This window comes from Benincasa hispida, chromosome 6 (assembly GCF_009727055.1).
Source record: "Benincasa hispida cultivar B227 chromosome 6, ASM972705v1, whole genome shotgun sequence".
Lineage (NCBI taxonomy): Eukaryota > Viridiplantae > Streptophyta > Magnoliopsida > Cucurbitales > Cucurbitaceae > Benincasa > Benincasa hispida.
The window spans coordinates 44,916,003-44,937,204 of NC_052354.1; the positions used below are offsets into that span (position 1 = coordinate 44,916,003).

General features: G+C 39.5%; 1 protein-coding gene across 1 annotated transcript; it reads left to right on the forward strand.

Annotated features, from left to right (window-relative positions):
• The first annotated feature begins 526 nt into the window (after positions 1-526).
• Positions 527-1,360, forward strand: LOC120080591 (probable nicotianamine synthase 4). The gene has a single exon (XM_039035309.1). The coding sequence runs from the start codon at positions 527-529 to the stop codon at positions 1,358-1,360; it is 834 nt and encodes a 277-aa protein (XP_038891237.1).
• The last annotated feature ends 19,842 nt before the right edge of the window (positions 1,361-21,202 follow it).

A 21,202-nucleotide genomic window follows, 5' to 3' on the forward strand; every position in this document is an offset into this window, starting at 1 on the left:
TCAATAAATAAAGTTCTATAATAAACTAGTTTGGTCAATGAACAGATTAACCATAGAATAACTTTACCAAAATTCATAAATTTAAAAAAAAAGTAATGCAAATTTTTTTCTAGAATTTTGTCAATTTCATATCATACATCTGTATGTTTTACATAATTCTTGGATGTACGAAAGGACAGTTTTCTAACAATATTTGGAGCAAGAACTTATTAGAGGATTAAAATAGCAACACTTTTTAAAATTTAGAGTTAAAGATTGTAATACTTATAAAGTTTGAGGTTCAATTTTCTAAAATTGACACAATTTTATCAAGTTTAAGTGTAATAATTGATTTAAAAAAAAAAAAAAAATTAAAAACCCATAAACCCATAAACCTCCCAAAAAAAACCCCATAAACCCTTTTCACCTATAAAAAGGAACTCCATTGTTGAATACTAAGAGAATAATCTACCAACAAGTGTGCTCTTCTTCTTCTTCTCTTCTTCCTCCAAAACCCCATTTCTCTAAGCTCTTTCAAACTTTCATCATGTGTTGCCAAGGTCTTCTTCTGGTCCAAAAAATCTCAGAACTTTACCACAAAATCTCCACTCTTGAAAGCCTCAAACCCTCTAAAGATGTCAACTCTCTCTTCACTCAACTAGTCCTCATTTGCAGCCCTCCCCCGTCTTCTCCGTCGTCCATCGACGTCTCGACACTCTGCTCCGCCGTCCAAACCATGAGATCCCATCTCATCAAGCTCTGCGGCGAGGCCGAGGCCCTTCTCGAGCATCATTACTCCACCATTTTAGCTTCCCACCAAAACCCACTTGACCATCTCTCCCTTTTCCCTTATTACTCCAACTACCTCAAACTAACCCACCTTGAATTCTCCATTTTGAACCACCACGCGCCCCACGCGCCACCCTCCAAGGTGGCCTTTGTTGGCTCCGGTGCACTTCCGTTCTCGTCGATTATCATGGCCTTGAAGTACCTCCCCAAAACTGAGTTACACAACTTCGACATCGACCCATCTGCCAATGCCAAAGCAGCAATGCTGGTTGCTGGCGATGCGGAGCTGTCGAAGCGGATGGTGTTCCACACGACCGACATCATGGACGTTGCCTCGGACGAGTTGAGGGAGTTTGAGGTGGTGTTCTTGGCAGCATTGGTGGGGATGGAGAGAGAAGAGAAGGTGAAGGTGATCGAGCATTTGAGGAAGAGCATGGGCGGCGGTGCGTTGTTGATGTTGAGGAGCGCGTATGGTGCACGTGCGTTTCTTTATCCGGTGGTGGAAGCTTGTGATCTTCGAGGATTTGAGATTCTTACAGTGTTTCATCCCACGGATGAAGTTATTAATTCAATTGTGTTGGCGCGATTATAATGTGTTTAAGACATTAATATAAATTAAAGCTAATTAAGTATAATCTCTACTTAATTAAGATATCACATTACAAGAAAAATTAAGGCATGGTATTTTCTTTATTTTGTGGTACTGAAATAAAATTTGGAATGAATGAAAGAAATTTGAGAAATTCGATTTCTTGGTTTTTTAATAAAGAAGAACGATTTTAGATTTAGTATCTACTTCTTGTCGTAGACTGTTCTTTTTTTTTTTCCCCGATTTGAAAAAACATGTTTGGTAACCTTTCTTGTTTTCATAAATTTTAAAACAAAAATATGAAAACAAATATATTTATAAGTAAAAAAAAATGATAAAACAATAATTAATTAATTTAATGTTTCGAAAAGAAATAAAGTGAAGCAAGAAAAAAGAACTCGTTTTTATGATTTCTAGTACACAATTTTAGAATGTTTCTTAAAAAAATGATAAACAAGAAACTACTACAATTACCAAACGCTTTACTAGTTATTGGGTCTCTTGAGTTCTTTCATTATTATCTCAAATTTACTAGTTAAGATGTGTACACCTATCAGTTCAAGAAACAATCCCATTCCATAAAGGGTTTATATACCATTACAAAACATTATTTAGTCGAAAATTTGAAATTAATGTTTGACTTCTATATCAATATGAGCATTGGGCATAGCTAATTTAACTAATTTGCACGTACTATCAATCTCAAAATCGAAGGTTCAATTCTTCCTCGCTATATTGTTAAAAAAAGCTTGACTTGAATCTAGTGATGGAAGCTTGTGATCTTGGAGAGGTTGAAGATTCTTACTATGTTTCATTCCATTAATGAGATTTATGCAGGAAAGTTTTAGAAAGCTAAGTTATAAGTTTAGTCTTTCAACAACTTGAACAATTGAAATTAGATTTAAAAATATTTCAATTTAACTTATGAATATCCTATAATTAATGAGTAGTTACTAACTATGCTACCCTTAAGCTACTATTTTGTATTGTCGTTTTGCTTTGGATTTTCTTCTCTTTCATGACAGATCTTCACTCACCTCTTCTACAAACATGACAGTCAAAATAGCAAATATTGCAACTTTTTAGACATTTTCTTAGCTATATAACATAAGATTTACTTTTTTCCTAATGTTTCTTTGTTGGGCCAACCAAAAAGAAGACATGGTAAATGGACTTCAATTGGACCATCAATCAACCGATACTTATCCAAATTCATCAAAATCATGTCTTGAGCTTAATATTATACAAATACCAATTCAAGGAAAATATAAAGTCACTTTAATTTTAGTCGTCGAGAGTACGATTCAACTGACATAAAATATAAACTATAGACCAGAAGATCAAAACGTGGTAATCACCAACCTCACCTTGTATATTATGTTGAACTAAAAAGCAAGCCACTTTTGTCCCATAACTCTTCTTTCATTATTTCTATAACAAGAACTCAAATTCGCTTGAAAATCCAAAACGTAATTATATACCCTACATATGCCTTCAAACACTTATCCTGTACAAATATTATTCATTAATCAGGTAAATAAACAAAAATTGTGTAAATAAACAAAAATTGTATAAATAAAACATCTCAAACATTTATAAATAAATTAATTTAGACATTTGGTTAGAATTTCGTTTTAAAGTTGTTAATATATACTTAAACATGTGTATACGATTTCTATACATATGAAGATTAACATAAATTAGAAAGGAATGTTGTGGAATCAACAAATAGTTAATAACAACATTTCATTAATATGAGTAGTTTTCTAATAGACTGTGAATTACTTCAAAGTGTTATACTTCCTCTATTTGTCTTTATCCATTTAGAAAGGCTTGCATGTGAAAAATTTTCTTACTATTTTAGCGACAGTTTTGGAGAAAAATAATTTCATTTAAGTGATTTTAAGCTGATTTTAAATGTAATGAAGTGAAAATAACTATAAATCATTAACATAAGGTATAAATTGATTCATTCTTAAAAGTTCAAAATTTAATTTGATACAATATTATTTAGTTTGAGATTTTAATTGCTTCAACCTAAAGAATGTTTTTTTCGATAATATGTGGGGTAGGGGGATAGAACTCTAGACCTTGAGGTTGATAGTATAAATTCATATCAGTTTAGCTATGCTCATGTGGAGTATACCATCAATTTTTTTTTAATAGAAACAATAATAATGTGTTACCACGTCAGGTTTGTTGGAGATTTGATTAGTTAACTTTAGAATTTTCTAAGGCCGCGGTTTCTGCGGTTGTGTAAAACAAAGTCTTAACATCTGTTTCAGACAAGAGTTTATTTTCCTGCAGAATATTTTCCTTATCTGAAAATATCTGGTTGTAATTTTCTGTTCGATATTTTCCTTTATGGAGGATGATTTATCTTTTCCAAATGGAAATTTGTTTCCTTTCTTGGATTCAGTTATTTAAGGAGATTTATGATAAACATTTAGGTTTGCCGCTTTTATTAATCAAGCAAGACGTATTCTGTTCTACGACCATTATTGTGCAACATTGTGTTCTTGGTTGTTGCTCACTATTCCACTGTACAAGTTCTTCATCTGTTGAAGTGCATTGGAGTAAATCACAGTCTTAGGGGGAGCCTAAGTCATTGCTGCCATAGAAGGGATTCTTAATCTTAGGGGGAGTGATAACTTGTAGAAATACAAGTTATTTATACCATCTTATTCAGATTATGTGGCAAAAAGAAGAAAAAGTTGCGTCGAATGTATAGAAATTGGCTTAGAAACGCAAAAGTTGTAAACTGTCAAAAGTACACCGGCTAACCCCATTGCGATGGCAAAATGGAATGTCCAAGTCTTTGTTTTGCAGGAAATAGGTCACCGCATGCGACGATTGCTCGAGGACAAAAAGAGCAACACATTCGCACTACATGCGACGGTCAATTGAGAACGAAAAAAAGCAACGCAATTGTAGCGCATGCGATGATTGATCGTGCACGGAAAGATCAACACATTAGCATTGACCGTGGACAGAAAGATCAACGCATTAGCCCTGCATGCGGCAATCGATCCTGGATAAAAAGTCAACTCATTTGCACCGCATGCGGAGATCGATCGTAGATGAAAAGAGCGACGCATTCACAAGGATTTCTGAAATTGTACATCTTTTCTATAGTACGATCTGACAAATTGAATGTGGAGCAGAGTGGAAGTTTCCACCATGGCAGAAAAAGCAGCTTTTCAGAGCGGGACCACTAACGAAGGAGGTACTAAGGTCTATAAATAGTTACATCAATTTCAAAAAGAGGAGGCTGGTCTGAAGAGACAACTTAGGGGAAAATTTGGGGAGAAAGACGAGACAAGATCGAAAGGGATGTCTCGGGAGCAAGAAATTCATCCACATTCCTGAAGAGAAGGTCTGTGCAAAGATCACTTCTACCTGGAAAACAAGCTTGAGAAGAAAGCTCTCCACCACATTCCTCCTACACGCCGGTAAGCAAATCGTCTCCGATCGGGATCTGTGTCAAGACATTGACACGCTTTTCTTATTTGTTATCACTTTCTATTCATCAACTGTGTTCATTTTTAATCTTTTATTCATCCATCTGTAACAAACGCTTATCTTTATCTCTTAATATCATTATCATATTCATCGTCATCTCTCTGCATACATTCATCATCCATTTCTTTCATTATGTGTAACTAATCCCCCAGGGTAAAGGGGAAGGATTAAGCGAGTAAGTTAATCCATGTTGAAGAAATTAGCTAATTTTAGCTAACGCATACTCAACGACATCTTCACTTGTGAGAGCATAAGTAAAGATGTTATTTCACCTCTCGAAAGAATGTTGGAAGAATACGTTAACTAAAGCAAGAAGTATTTCCAGATATGGAAACAACCTTGCTTTCGCAACGTTCATCCCTGATTCACCATAGACATATGGGAACGCGGTCGATCATTGAGAGATGGTCTCTTATACACATCTAGATGTGTATAAGAGACAGCCATAGACATATGGGAACGCGGTCGATCATTGAGAGATGTAAGCGAAGGGAAAACGGAACCTTAATTGCGTCCTCAACGGGATTGACGAACTTGCGATGTCCTTTCCCCCAACCCATTCTCTTTCTAACACATTTCACAAGACTTGCCACCGCATTCCATTAGATACTTGCACATCTTCACAGACAGTCCTCTATTTGTTATTTAATTGTTTATTTATTTACTTAGCACCGCATTTTGTTTTATTTTATCACCACATTTTATTTGTCAATGCATTTTACTTTATCATCGCATTTTATTTTATTATCGCATTTTACTTTTCATCGCATTTTGCTTTTCCCAATACGATTCATTATTATTTTTTTTTTTGGTCGCATATATCACATTAATATCGCATTGATCACCGCAATCCCTGTGTTCGACCTCAAATCACTCTGAGAAACTTGCATTGGTATTATACTTGGTTCCAGCGTAAGAAAACTTGTGACACGCACATACTACATGAACGCATACTACGAACGCATATCAGCATCATCGCATACACTATTTTAGAACGTAATATCGCAATTATTATCGAGACCGCATACACATCATCCATACGTCACCATCCACTTCATCATTTCCATCCATCCATTCCCATCCATCCTTTGCGGTGACATTACATTCATTCCGTCCGTCGCAATTAAAATTTTCATTCAACAGTGTTTGCACAATTTCATCAATTGAAATTCAATCTTACAAGTTTTTGGTGCCGTTGCCGGGGATTGCAACATTAGTGCTGAATATTTTTGTGATATTTTACAGGACAGATTTATGTTATAAAGTCTATTTACACGAAGAGCAGACTGACGGTGCATGAGTACTAGAATAGAACTAGAATTCGACGCCGACACAGAGATCGAGTGAACCTTTCGTAGGAGAGCACGTCAAAACCGAACTAGGCAAAGAAGAAATATGGCAAACAACGATTAGAGGCCCGAGGGGAATTAGAGAATGAATCGGCCGGCGCAAGACCCAGTCTTTTTGGCCACTGATCGCAACATTCCCATGAGGAACTATGCGACGCCTAATCTATATGACTTCTCGCATGGTATCGCAAGGCCTACAGTAGAGGAGAACGCCAGATTTGAAATTAAGCCGGTCATGCTCCAAATGATTCAGAATGCAGGTCAGTTTGGAGTTTACAAGGAGAGGACCCGCATGCAAGAGTTTACAAGGAGAGGACCCGCATGCACATCTGACCAGTTTTGTAGAGATGTGTAACACATTCTCCATCCCTGGCATGACTCCAGAAGGCATTAGACTATATCTTTTTCCGTATACACTTAGAGATGAAGCAAAGAGGTGGGCTCATTCGTTAGATCCAAATGAGATAAATTCGTGGGATTAGTTGGTTGAACGGTTCATGAAGAAATTTTTTCTTCCTGCTGTCAACGCAAGAAGATGACGGGAAGTGTTAAATTTTGAGCAAACAGAAAACGAGACTCTGAGCACTACATGGGCACGATTTAGAGATTAGTGAAAAACTGTCTGCATATCGGGAATCCCGATTGCGTTCTCATGGAGACTTTTTATAACAGCCTAGATAGAGCGACACAAGTCGTTGCAGATGCCTCCGCGGCAGGAGAATTTATAGATAAGACGTAAATTGAAGAAAAAGTCATCTTAGATCATATCTCGCGAAATACAAATGACTGGGTTGATGATGGGTATGGAGGAAGAGACCCAAAGCGAAGGAAAACAGATAGCGCCATTGTACCAGTTGATATGATGACCACATTGGCTGCCCAAATGGCCACGTCACCTCGCTCCTTCAGACAATGGCTATAAATCAAGGAACTCTCTCCTAGAGTGCAGCGTAAGCCAATGTGCTAACGCAAGTGGTAGCAGTAAGCTGTATATAATGCGGAGGGGGTCATTCAGTGGAAGTCTGCCCGTCAAATCAACAGACAGTATACTCTATCCAGAACAACCCATTCAGCAGCACGTACAACCCAGGTTGGAGGAATCATCCCAACTTCAATTGGGGAGGAAACAACGACCAGGGGGGCCAAAGAAACATGCAGACCAATCATTCTGGGAATCGAGGCAATCCTCCGATTTTTCATCACTAGTGTCAAAGTCAGAGCAACTATCAGAATAGGCAATCGCACAACCAACCTTCTTCATCTAACACCTCACCCAATTCGTCATCCTTGGAAGCTCTGCTCAAGCAATATATAGAAAAGGACGATGCGATCATGCAATCGCAAGCATCTTTCATCAGGACTTTGGAGGTACAGGTTAGGTAGCTTGCGACCGAACTTAGAAATAGAACACATGGTACGCTTCCCAGCAACTCAAAAGCACCTAGATCAAGTGGGAAAGAGCAATGTCAAGAAGTGACATCGGGCAGGCAAACCTGCTCGCCTGCGGGGATGCGTTTGCGGTAACACTGAAGACCCTTTTTAAACAACATCCCTATCAACTATCTTTACTGCTTGTCTCTTATACACATCTAGATGTGTATAAGAGACAGGTAGAAATCCCTTGCACTCGTCCTCCAGAAATGTGTTGCGTTGATGGTTGTGCTGCGCTAATACATACATTGTGCCCGTCCTCCAAAGATTCTTTGCGTTGACAGATGTGTTGCGCTAGTATATACACTACGCCCGTCCTCCGAATATGCACTATGTTGACGGATGTGTTGTGTTGGTAGAAATACCTTTTTCCCGCCCTCTAAAGTTGCGTTGCATTGACGAATGTGCTATGCTAATATATACATTGTGCCCGTCCTCCGAATATGCATTGCAGTGACGGATGCGTTGCGTTAACAACTAAACATTGCACCCATCCTATAAAAATGAGAAAAAAAATGATAAAATATTCACGGAAAGGATAATTGAATGATTGCTTCAGCTCTTGAGGAAATTATTACATAGTAGACGAAAGGACATCCTTTCCTGCTATGTCATAATGGGAGGGGAGCGGCAGGCTTTTTGGATTACCAAAGCCTGCCAACGCACGATTGCGTTGGGCTCATCAAGGCCCAACCTATAAATCGCCCCTTCTTAGCTCGTTGGAGTTCACTTTCATTCTCTTCGCAAAAACCCTAAGAAAAACCTTTGCATACCTTGACCGTCGTCCACCTCTTTCTCCCTAGAAACAAAAAACTTCCAACTTCTTTCCTTTAACTGAACCCATGGCCTGACAGTCATCTCATTCCTCTTCCTAACCATTATCTCCTTCCCATGCCCTTGTCACTTCGCGGGAGGCGGCTTTCCTCGCCGCCAGCCGCCGCCTCGCCGCCCAGCCCAAGCCAACCCCAAGAATCGCCGGAAAACCCAGGAGAAAACCCTATGTAGCTGCAACACCATCCACCCACCGTGAGGGGCCGAGCATGGAGAGTGCCTCTGCCACCAGATCTGAGGTGGTGCTCCTAATACCTTCAACCGAAAGTGAGCTGAAAATAAAAGACAACAAGGAGGTGTTCGAGAGTATCCTGAGCCATTTGAGGAGGGACAGGGGGTTGCTGGAGGCAGGAGTAGTAAACCAACCCTTGTCGTCAGAGGAGGAGTTAGCTTTAGCTTCGTGGAGGATGACCCTCACCATTTTGGATCCTAGGGAGACTGCCCCAACAGACTCCAATGAGGGACCCATAAGGGCTATTCTGGAGGTAATGAAGGCGAAGAAGCGGATGGAGAAGCCTGAAGAAAAGAAGGAGAGAAGAGTAGAAGAGAAACAGGCAGAGGAAGATGAAGTTGCCCGGCTGGAGAAAGAGAAGAAAGAAAAACAGAGAAGAGAAACGCCTGATAAAAGAGGAAGAAAGAAGGAAAAAGGCGGAAAGTATGAATGTTGAAGGAGAATCAACCACCGAAAGGGTGGATGTGGGGGTATCAACGCAATTTAAACCATCAATGCAACTACAAACTTCATGGTCGCAATCCAGGCTAGTTGCATCGGAGGCTCAACTCCGGGGTTCAGATGATAAGAAAGACCCTGACATCTCCCCATTAATGCGGCATCACAAGGTGAATGTGCTACAAGGGTCCACAAGCGACCTAAAAGTTTATGAACGCAAAGAGAAAGAGAAGGAAGAAAGAAGAAGAAAATTAAAGAAGAAGGAAGAAAAGATGGCACGAGCGCGCCAAATCATCGCATCGGCCGATTTGGCCAGACAGCTTCATGATGAGAAGGTTCGTCGTGCCAATGCAAAAGCAGAAGAAGAGGACAAAAGAAGGCTTGAGGATGAGCAGCACATTGCGCTCGCCTCTGAGCAATTTGAAAAAGAAATGAGAGAAGAAGAGGAGGCAAAGAAGAAAGCAAAGGAGGAAAAAGAGTTGCGCTGCAAAGCAAATATTCAACGCATCAGAGAGCGAAAAGGAAAAAAGTGGAAGAGTGGGAAAAGGAAAAACAAGAGCAACGCAAGGCGCAGGAACGCATCTAAAGACAAAAATCCCACCTTGCATCCGTTCAGGAAAAAGGAAAAGCAAAGGTGAAAAGCAACGAGCTTACGTCGGCCAGGAGGCGCCCAAAAACCAAGAAGGAAAATGTTGATTTATGGATGGAAATGGGTTTCTTTCTTGCACCGGCACCATTACCAGATCTTATCTTCAGCATTATGGTGGAGCATGGGTGGGAAGCTTTCTACCAATGCCCATCCATTGTCATCCCATCGATAGTGAGGGCCTTCTACCATGGCTAGCTCCACAACACTGAAGATGCGTTGATCATCGACGGGAGGGTAGTGCCATTCAGTGCAGAGGACATCAATCAGCTTTACCAGTTGAAGAATTTCCTGGAAGCACCGGGTAACAAATTGATTGATGATCCTACAGAAGAATATGGAGGATGCTGATGACATACAAAAAATGCACGTTATCTTAGTCCTTTTATTTAGAATATTGAGGGTTGTTAAGCAGAATATGCGCAATTATGTTAGGAATTCATAAAGAAATGAGTTTGCGTCGTTCAACATTGTGAATCTCGCTAACCCACTATTATGCATTCAATTGTTATTTTTTGTAGTGGACGCAGATGCAGAAGCCGGGCTATCCATAGATGACGCATGCGGAGAAACTCTCCATCGCAAAGGCAAATGTATACGATCAACGCGTGGGTGTTGCGAGAATCAACTGCATGCGTTCATCGCAAGGAGATGCGATCGTTAAACGATTGCGGTATCATGTAGAAGTTGCGGTAATCAAGCGAATGCAGTCATTTCAAGATTGGGCTACATAATAAACCATAATAGTGGGATGACCGCAAATTGTGGAATGGACGCATCAACGCATATCTCGGGAAAATAAAAAGATAATGTTGACATTTCACCTACCATGCCGTTAGCAGTAGAGATTCAGAAAGGACTAACGCGCCACAAATGTCAGAATTAGAGCAGGTCCATTAATGCTGTCGGCGATCAAAGCTCTATAAATAGAAAACCTTGAGCAGAATTCCAAATCATCCAAGGTTTTCATCCAAGGTTTCCCTACCTTTGGATGGATCCTTTTGATCCAGACTAATGCGTGAGAAAGAAGTTGAGAGTTCTTCATCTCCTTCCTCATTGAATGACGACCGAGCCCTTCGCCAGAGCTAGATCTCGAAGAGTCAGTTCCACCGCCTATCCATGGCACCACCGGCAGCCTTGACACACATCTGCTGGAAGCAAATCATTGCTTCAACTGGTCCTTTCATTTTCTCTTCTTTTCTTATATTGTATTATATTACATTTTGGATTAAGAAATTAATACATTGTGTGTTCAATGCATTTCTATGTTTCCTTCGATTCCATCTCCATCTTCTTTTACTTAGTATCTTTAACATTCATTGCATCACTTAGTGAGATTGCTAAAGTATCGCATACTTAGTCATGCGGATTAGAGATATGAAGCATGTAGCAAACCACCAGAAGGTATGCGTTGTGCGAGTGTGTGAGAAAACCTTATTTCTTAGTGTGAAGCTGTAGCAACGCCTGTCTATAGGCAGATGCAACGCTAAATTATGGTAAAGTCAGCAATAACTAACTACCCGGGAGGGTAAGTGGTTGGTCCCATTAAGCAATGTAAGCCAGTGTTCACTAGAGATAGGAATAATCTTACGTCAGCCAAGTTTATGTGGTTACCTTGCCTTATGAGCACATCATTCATCATTTAGATATACTTGGAAGAGTAGTCTAAAATCAAAATCTAAGTCTCGAGAGAGTGGATTGGAATGCATAAGCAAGAATGGGTAACTTAGGAATAAGCTCCGTTTGCTATTACACAACGTATGCACCCTACGGAAAGGATATTGCATGCGTCCAAGAAGTAGGATATGGTGGTATGCAGCTATCACGCTCATGCAGCGAAAGCACGTGAGTGGGTTATGGAAGCTTAGGCATAGGCTTCTCAGCGCTATCGTAGATACACCGCATACGTCTTAGATTTAGGCTCAAGTGTGTGTGGCATGATCACATAGCTTGCATTGGCTGAGGTTACCCTTGTGGTCAATCTTAAGGGTTGCGATGAAGACATCCTCACATTTTATCTATTTTCCATCCACTTACTTCACGTCAACAGTTGTCGTGTCTCTACCTCTCATTCATACTTTTCCTTGTGTTGTCTGTTAGATAAGAGTAGGAGTAGTTTATAGCTCATACCCTCCATCATTCTTTTATTCAACTGCCGCAAACACATCACCGCTTAGCATTTAGTTACAAGTCCCTGAGTTCGACCTCGGATCACCCGAGAAACTTGCGTTCACGTTATACTTGGTGTGAGCGCTAGAAAACTTGTGACGGGAACGCATGGTCATCGCATACATTCGTTAACGCATAGTTTCATTCCAATGCATGACTACCGGCGCATGAGAATCAATGTATACCTTAAGACATGCATCACATATTGCGTCCCACATAATTTTAGTTATCAAGTCTTTAACGGCTAATTTTCGTCATCAGATGCGCTGAACGTATTAACGCAATTGGGCACTAAGTGGACTGTGTCCTTAATTGGCATCAAAACCCTTGCCTCCAACCGTCTGCTGCCTGAAGCGCGCCTTTAGGTCTACTTGGTGAAGAGACAACTCATCCACACATCGCATGATAAAACCATTTCAAGGGATAGAGTCATGGCCGCATACTGCATTGCACGCGACATTCCAATTGATGTGGGCCAACTTCTTGCGAAGCAAATCCGAGGTTATGTTGGCCACGTGAGAGGCTAGTACTTCTTTCCATAGACTGTTTCTAGCCTATGCCTATCTGTGGGCGCGGGCATTGAAGAAGAACCCATGTCAGAAGTCCACGGCATCATCAACACGAAAATCCTGAGAATCCTGTCTCTTATACACATCTAGATGTGTATAAGAGACAGCCTCCACAGAAGCGGCCTCTCATCGATTTGAATGCGCCGCAACCACCAAGACCCAAGAAGCAGCGCCGCAATGACAAAGGGAAGGAAATCATCCAAGGAAGTTCATCGCATCAGCAACCCTTGGACCCCTTACCTTTAGTCATCCGTTCGCTAAGCCATATATCAAATGAACCCCTTTCCCCTCTTCCCGAACAATTTACCAATCTCCTCCTTGCGCTCGACTCCAACCCCGCATCACCAACAATTTCCATCCGCCATCCATCTCCACCCCACTTTTCACCGTAAACATCGCCGCATGTTGATGACCCACACGGTTTGGGAGCAGGCCCTTCCGCTCAGCCCCAAACCGATGTTGGTGAGACATCTACGGCGTAACCCCCCACCACATCCCTTGCTGCTACCATCGAAGACATGCGGGGCTTTTTGTCTCAAGAACTATCCTTCTTGCGCCATACAATAATGGAGTTGCGAGTGAGCAACACAGAGCTGCATCAGGCGATGATCAACATTCAACGCAACATTTTTACCCTTTACCTGAATCAAAGACAGATGGCCAAACGCAACCATGAGTACTTCAATTTCTTGACCACATATTTACATGGTCCCATGGTGCCTCAACATCTGCAACAGCCTATGTTCTTTCAAGAAGTGCCGCAAGAAGCGCCTCTGCAACGCCCTCCTCACCAAGAGCCCCCGTCGCAAAGTTAAATTTGGAGGTGTACCACATTCTCCTTCACAATTTTGAATTCTTTTTGCGATCATCCACTTTTTTTTTATTTTTTTATAGATAGCTATACCTTTGTATTCTTCTATAGATGCTTACAATTTTATGTTTGCGATCATTATAATTCTTTGTGTACATAGACAATTTTTATATAATTGAGTGACTATTCTTTTCTTATGCGTTGGCCTCTTTATTTTTATCATCCTTTGTCAATTCATTGCGGTAATTCCTTTCTTTTCATCTGCGTTATTTATTTGCACTGCCATGACGAGCATTATGCGTAACCTTAGTGCAATTTCTTTATACATTGCATTTTCTACCTAACATTTAGACGATTTATCGCAATAGCTCTACTTTACCTTCTCTATTACAAGACTCTGCTCAAACTTTCTTTTCAAAATTTTGACTAAGTGTTTTGTCTTTTTTGTCCGAAACAACGCAATGAGGACCTTGCGACTCTCTAAATTTGGGGGTGGGAAAGGTTTGAGCAGATGCGATCAAGCGAATGCGTTCATATCAGGCAAATGCGTTCTTAAAAAAAAAAAAATACTGCTGTCAGCGCAAGGGAAAATCCCAACCTGATAAGAGTTAAGTTGTGAAAGAAACCTACTCGTAGTTGGATGTTCGCATGACACCCGTGGGAGCAAGCCAAAATGAAGGTTGGTTACTGATAACTGGCAGAAATGCCAGTTATTATAAGCCTTTTATTTAGAATTATGAGGGCTAACAGGTAGAAAACGCAGTGATAATACTTAGAATTTGTGAAAAATTGAGTTTTGCGTCGATAAGCACCTAAAACCTCACTAACCCAATATTATGCGTTATTTCGTGCCAAAGTGTCTATTTTTGTAGCTATCGCAGGAATCAAACGCATACGTTTGTAACAAGCAATCACAGAGAAACGCATGCACTAAGCCAGGCGACCGCAAAAGATGAACGCAGATGGCAATCCCATGCGTCCAACACATGGAAGTTGCGGTAAACGCATGCGTCCAATGCATGGAGAACATGGTGAACAAATAGAGATTACGGCCATGGAGTGACAGCCATAATGGAAGATCGCAAGATGGGTAGAACGCGTTGATAACTTCAGCTAAATTGAGCTCAGACGCATACCTTGGGAGTATCAACAAGATAAGGCGATGTGACAATGCTTATACTGTGACAAAAACAGCAGTGAGCCATACCTTCATCATTATAGCTGTCAGCGTCCAAGTTCTATAAATAGCCCTTGAGACCTTTATTTTGAGACATCCAAGCTTCTACCTCAAGGCAGAAGTTTATGATCACAGATGAGAGCTTGAGAGAGATTTCCAGTGAGAATTCTTCATCTCCATAGCCCAGATCGAGTGACAATCGGAGCAATCGCCGGAGATAGAGCTCGAGAGAGACATCTTCACCTTTCAACCATGGCACCACCGGCAGCCTTGACGTAGAGTCCTTCATCTCCCTTCTAATCTCTGTATTGTATTACATTTTAGCTTGAGATATTAAGATATTTTGTGATAAATGAAAACCTTAACTCCTTCATTACTGTCTTCTTCATCATCTTCATCTCTATCATAGTTTATCTTCAGCATTTATTTATCAAAGTCAATCGCATGCTTAATCGTTAGCCTAGAAATATACACATGTAGCAACCCGTCGAGAGGTGTGCGTTGTGCGAGTATAGTGAGTTAATCCTCTTTGCTTGATGAAAGGCTGTGGCAACGCCTATCTACGGGATGTTGCATTGCTTGTCTATAAGTTAAATAGCCGTGTCTAACTGCATGAGATGGTAAGGGATGGAACGCTCTAAGCAAGGTTCGTATTGTTCCTAGAGATAGGCACAATCTTATGCTCGACGCAACCATGCACTATAGAGATATAGTCATGCGGCTGACCACCTAGAAGTGTGATGCGTTAGTGCAACGAGCTGGGATCACTCGGGCGATTTAAGATAGTAAACATTACTATGCGTTATTGGTTGTTGTGTCTCTACTTATTCTCATTGCAAGTCTTCTATTGCTCAATCTGTTTAGTTAGGAGTAGGAGTAGTGTGTAAAACAATTAAGCCTTCTTCGCTTTATTTTTATTCTTAGTCATCGCCTCAAACGTATTACTTCATAAATATTATTGAGTGATAAGTCCCCGTGTTTGACCTCAAATTACCCGATAAACTTGCGTTTATGTTATACTTGGTGCAAGCGTAAGAAAACTTGTGATAGGAACGCGTGGTCATTGCATGCTAAGATTAACGCATCATCATTCCAACACATGACCTCAGATGCATGGGATCAAACACATAAGTTATGTCTAACGCATGATTCCATGTTCAAACCCATCCGTCCTTAATAATAAAATAAAACAAAACGCGTCCCCTAAATTATCTCAACAGTTACTAGGATCGACGCAATACAAAAATAAAATAAGAATAAAAGAGACAACTCCACTGACCAACTAAATTTAAAACTTAGCTAAGGATCAAGAGTTGAAGTTAAGTTTGGTACACAATCAAAGTTGGATGCTTGCATGACACCCGTGGGAGCAAGCCAAAACGAAGGGTGTAACCATGATCAATGCTCTCTATAGGAAGACGTAAACCAGGCCACCGCATAAAAGGCGCACTTCATTGTTTTTACAAAAATAGGAAAAACATTCTTTTCAAAACAAGAAGAGAACTTTGAGCAGAGGTTTGTCTTAGGTAAGAATAAAGTAGAGCATGTTGAAGAAATGTTCAAAGGATAGAAGAAACTAGTAATGTTGAGAAATTTTGTAGAGGTGGAGCATTCGGAGTAGTCGATCGACTCAAAGTTAGGATAGAATTTGAGCTGAATTGCCTTAGTCGAGGATATGCTTGAGGACAAGCATATATCTAAATTTGGGGTGTGATAAGTTGTAGAAATACAAGTTATTCATATCATTTTATTTAGATTGTGTGGCAAAAAGAAGGAAAAGTTGCGTCGAACGTATAGAAATTGGCTTAGAAATGCAAGCACACTCGCTAACCCCATTGCGATGGCAAAATGGAATGTCCAAGTCTTTATTTTGCAGGAAACAAGTCACCGCATGCGATGATCGCTAGAGGACAACAAGAGCAACGCATTCGCACTACATGCGAAGGTCAATCAAGAAAGAAAAAAAGCAACGCAATTGCAGTGCATGTGAAGACTGATCGTGCACGGAAAGATCAACGCATTAGCATTGATCGTGGACACATTAGCATTGATCGTGGACGTAAAGATCAATGCATTAGCCCCGCATGCGGCAATCAATCCTGATCAACGCATTAGCCCTGCATGCAGCAATCGATCCTGATCAACGCATTAGCCCCACATGCGGCAATAGATCCTGGATAAAAAGATCAATGCATTCGCACCGCATGTGCCGATCGATCATAGATGAAAAGAGCGACGCATTCACAAGGATTTCTGAAATTGTACAACTTTTCTATTGTACGATCTGACAAATTGAATGTGGAGCAGAACGGACGTTTCCACCAAGCCATGGCAGAAAAAGCAGCTTTTCAGAGCGGGACCACTGACGAAGAAGGTACCAAGGTCTATAAATAGCTACATCAATTTCAAAGAGAGGAGGTTGGTCTGAAGAGACAACTTAGAGGAAAATCCGGGAAGAAAGACGAGACAAGATCGAAAGGGAAGTCTCAGGAGCAAGAAATTCATTTATATTCCCGAAGAGAAGCTCTGTGCAAAGATCACTTCTACCTAGGAAACAAGCCTGAGAAGGAAGTTCTCCACCACATTCCTCCTACACGCCGGCAAGTAAATCGTCTCCGATCGGGATCCATGTCAAGACATTGACACGCTTTCCTTATTTGTTATCACTTTCTATTCATCAACTGTGTTCATTTCTAATCTTTCATTCATCTATGTATAACAAACGCTTATCTTTATCTCTTAATATCATTATCAGGCTTGTTCACCTCTCGAAAATGTAAAGATGTTATTCCACCTCTCAAAAGAAGGTTGGAAGAATGTGTTAACTAAAGCAAGAAGTATTTCTAGAGATGGAAACAACCTTTCGTTCGCAACGTTCATCCCTGATTCACCATAGACATATGGGAACGTGGCCGATCACTGAGAGGTGTAAGCGAAGGGAATGCGAAACCTTAGTTGCGTCCTCAACGGGATTGACGAACTTGCGATGTTCTTTCCCCCAATCCATTCTCTTTCTGACACATTTCACAAGACTTGCCACTGCATTCCATCAGATACTTGCACATCTTCACAGACTGTCCTTTATTTGTTATTTAATTTTTTATTTATTTACTTATCACCACATTTTATTTATCACTGCATATTATTTTATCATCGCATTTTATTTGTCAACGCATTTTACTTTATCATCGCATTTTATTTTATTTTCGCATTTTACTTTTCCCAATACAATTCATTATTATTTTGTTTTCGGTCGCATATATCACATTAATATCGCATTGATCACCGCAATCCCCATGTTCGACCTCAGATCACTCTGAGAAACTTGCGTTGGTATTATACTTGGTTCCAGCGTAAGAAAACTTGTAACACACGCATGCTACATGAACGCATTTCGGCATCATCGCATACACTATTTTAGAACGTAGTATCGCAATTATTATCGAGAGCGAATACACATCATCCACACGTCACCATCCACTTCATCATTTCCATCCATCCATTCCCATCCATCCTTTGTGGCGGCATTACATTCATTCTGTCTGTCGCAATTAAAATTTTCATTCAACAGTGTTTGCGCAATTTCATCAATTGAAATTCAATCTTACAAGGAGCCTGAGACTCAACTTTGGAGAAGGAGTTCTCCATCTTAGGGGGATTTTAAGATTCATCGGTAAAGGGAGTTTGCTGACTAAGGGGAAGATATCTCAGTGAGAGGAGTCTCACACACTGTTGGAAGTCAAAGTGTCTAACACTAACATTATCAAACTTAGGGGGAGCCTAAGTACATTTGAAAGGGAGTCTTACATCTAAAAGGAGCCTAAGTGGTTAGTGAACTAAGCTCTACGTGAGTCAATGTAGTGATCGTGCATTACAAATAAGTACTATATTTTAAATTGTTTAGCTCTTTAATATTAGTGGATTATCTTTCCTGGGCACACTGCCCCCAGATGTAGGTGGATTATCATTGAACTGGGTTTACCAACTTCTGTGTGCCTTTACTGATGGAGTTAACATACAATTAGAGAAAGCAATTAGGATCTTAAACACTCTAATTCCATTAATTTTAGCAATCAAGCAAGTATGTTCATAATAAGAAAAATAGGGTTTATGAAATTACCTTTAAAGAACTCTTCAATCCTTGAATTCCAGCTCGAATTTCCTCAGCTACACATTGTAGACCACCAATCGATCTTCCCTACGATTCTCTTGAACCTTAGATTGGATTGTGGGATCCAAAATGAGTAGGAATTTTGAAGGAAAATTTGGAGTATTTTCTTATTTTTGTGTGTAGCGCTAAAGAGAAAACAATTTTCTAAAAAATTCAGATGTTGCATGCCCATCTCGTTAACTACCGGGTCACTCCACTAAAGCAATGTAGTTGCACTCCTCTCACTGTAGATATATTTCTGTCCACTTAATTTAACCATAATTGGTAAGTTGACCCTTCATAGGTTGTTCATAATAACGACTGGGTCAAAAGCCGTTTTATCCTCAAAATTACATCTTACTCTTTAAATCCTATTGATCCTCTAATGAAAAATTGGTTTGTGGTCCAATCATCAAACCAAGTCCCTCTCGGGCAATGAGAGGGTGTGACTCCTTGTTCAAGACTCGGAGTTAGCATTTAAGAGAACTATTGGGTTTTATGTCCTAAAACTCGTAGTCTGTAAACAATAAACTCATTTTGTAAATCAATAAAGTTGTTATTGAAGTTTGATGCAATAAAGTTGTATTGAATATATGAATTGCTTATTTCGTTTTAGAAATAAATCCAATAAACTAAAAGATCCATGACTATCAATAGTATATGAATAAGATTGGGTGCCTTGTTCGAGTAAATAGTCTAAATTATCAATAGTATATGAATAAGATTGGGTGCCTTGTTCTGGTAACACTATTGGATGCGGCCCACTCTGTAGTTGTTACAAGGAGTTGTAAAGTGTTATAGACGAAGTAATCTTGATTTGATCATGTAGTGACATGAGGAGTGGGGGTGTCTTGTGCAATGATTTTGTGCAAAATCAGACCAAGAAATAAGTCACTTTTATTTTATAATGTTGCTTATTGTTTAAGAGTGACTATTTCAAAATGATGACCTAGGTAACTTGACCTTAATCCTAAGCTAACTATGAACTCCTGTTTATATAGGATTATTCTTAGATTTGCATAGGTGAGGGTTGACTCAACAGCGTTGGCTCAATAAGCCTCCCATTTTAGAAGTAAGACCGGGTAGATAGCTGAGGACATAAGGTGCAAGATGGAATTCGCTCCTACCCACTTTCAGGGATAGTAGAGAGGTTGTTCCCTTAAGTGCTGACGTTGGATCCTGTCTCTTATACACATCTAGATGTGTATAAGAGACAGGTGGATAGCTGGGGACATAGAGTACAATAAAGGAATTCGCTCCTACCCACTTTCAGGGATAGTAGAGAGGTTGTTCCCTTAAGTGCTGACTTCGAGTCTTGAGCAAGGGGCCCCACCTTTTCATTAGCCCGAGAGGGACTCGGTTTGATGATCGGATAAAAAACCAATTGTTCATTAGAGGATCAGTAGGACTTAAGGAACAAGAGGTAATCTCGGGGGTAAAACAACCATTTGATCCAGTCGTTATTACGCACAACCTGTGAAAGGTTAACTTACTAATTATGGTTATATTGAGTGGACACAATTTATCTACAGTGAGGGAAGTGCAACTTTGGGCTTTAGTGGAGTGACCCAGTAATTAATGAATAAGGGTTAATTCGGTGTAAAGAGTTTAGTCAATTAGTCTCGGATCGTTGGAGCCCATGATCTGTAGGTCCATTAAGTCCCCCTACTAGCTCATAAATGGATTAGCCTTAGAATAGCGTGATAAGTTGATTTAAAACGTTCGAATTATAATTAAGGGAATTAGTAATTATATGTGATATAACTACACGTTTAATTTTGGAATTAAACAAAATTGGAGAATCAATTAATATTTAAATATGATTTAAATATTAAATTCATGAATAAGGATTCATGATAGGTAGAGTTAGTGTTAAATTAATTTAATATTTGATATTAAATTAATAGAATTTATAAAATTATTTAATTAATTATTAATTATTAATTTTATTAGAAAAATTAATTTTGAATTAATTTTTTGTAAAATTAATAAATTTTCAATTTTGTTTTTTGAATTAAAAATGGGAAATCTTTTTTTATTTTGAAAATAGTTTTCAAAATGAAAAAAAGGAAGAAAGTGAAAAACCAAAAGTGGGATTTTCCCACTTTTGGAACCAAGTATCTTACCCATATTTGCACTAAAATTCCAACTCAATAATGAAGCTTGTACTGTAATTAATGCATGGATTCTTTTGCATGAAAGTCATGCAATAAATAAACTCATTTCTGGCTAGAAATTATGATGCAACAGTTGCAAAAATTTGCTGAAATGTGTGTTGAAGAACAGTTCTTCAAAAGGCTGATAAACCAATTTTTCTCCTCCAATTTCCCTAATTCAAGCTTGTTTTGAGTCCCACAACTCAATCTAAGCTCCAAGAAAATAGTAGAAAAGACCTTGTGGTGGTTCACAACCAAAGGAAAAGGAGATTGCAGCTGAAGATCGTAATTCAAGAGGTACTTCAAAGGTTAGTGTTGAAATCTATGAAATATAGACAGAGATATGATTACACGATATGGATAC

Bases quoted from the DNA above. Each gene is read 5' to 3' on its own strand.
- LOC120080591 (XM_039035309.1), top strand. From the start codon at position 527: ATGTGTTGCCAAGGTCTTCTTCTGGTCCAAAAAATCTCAGAACTTTAC.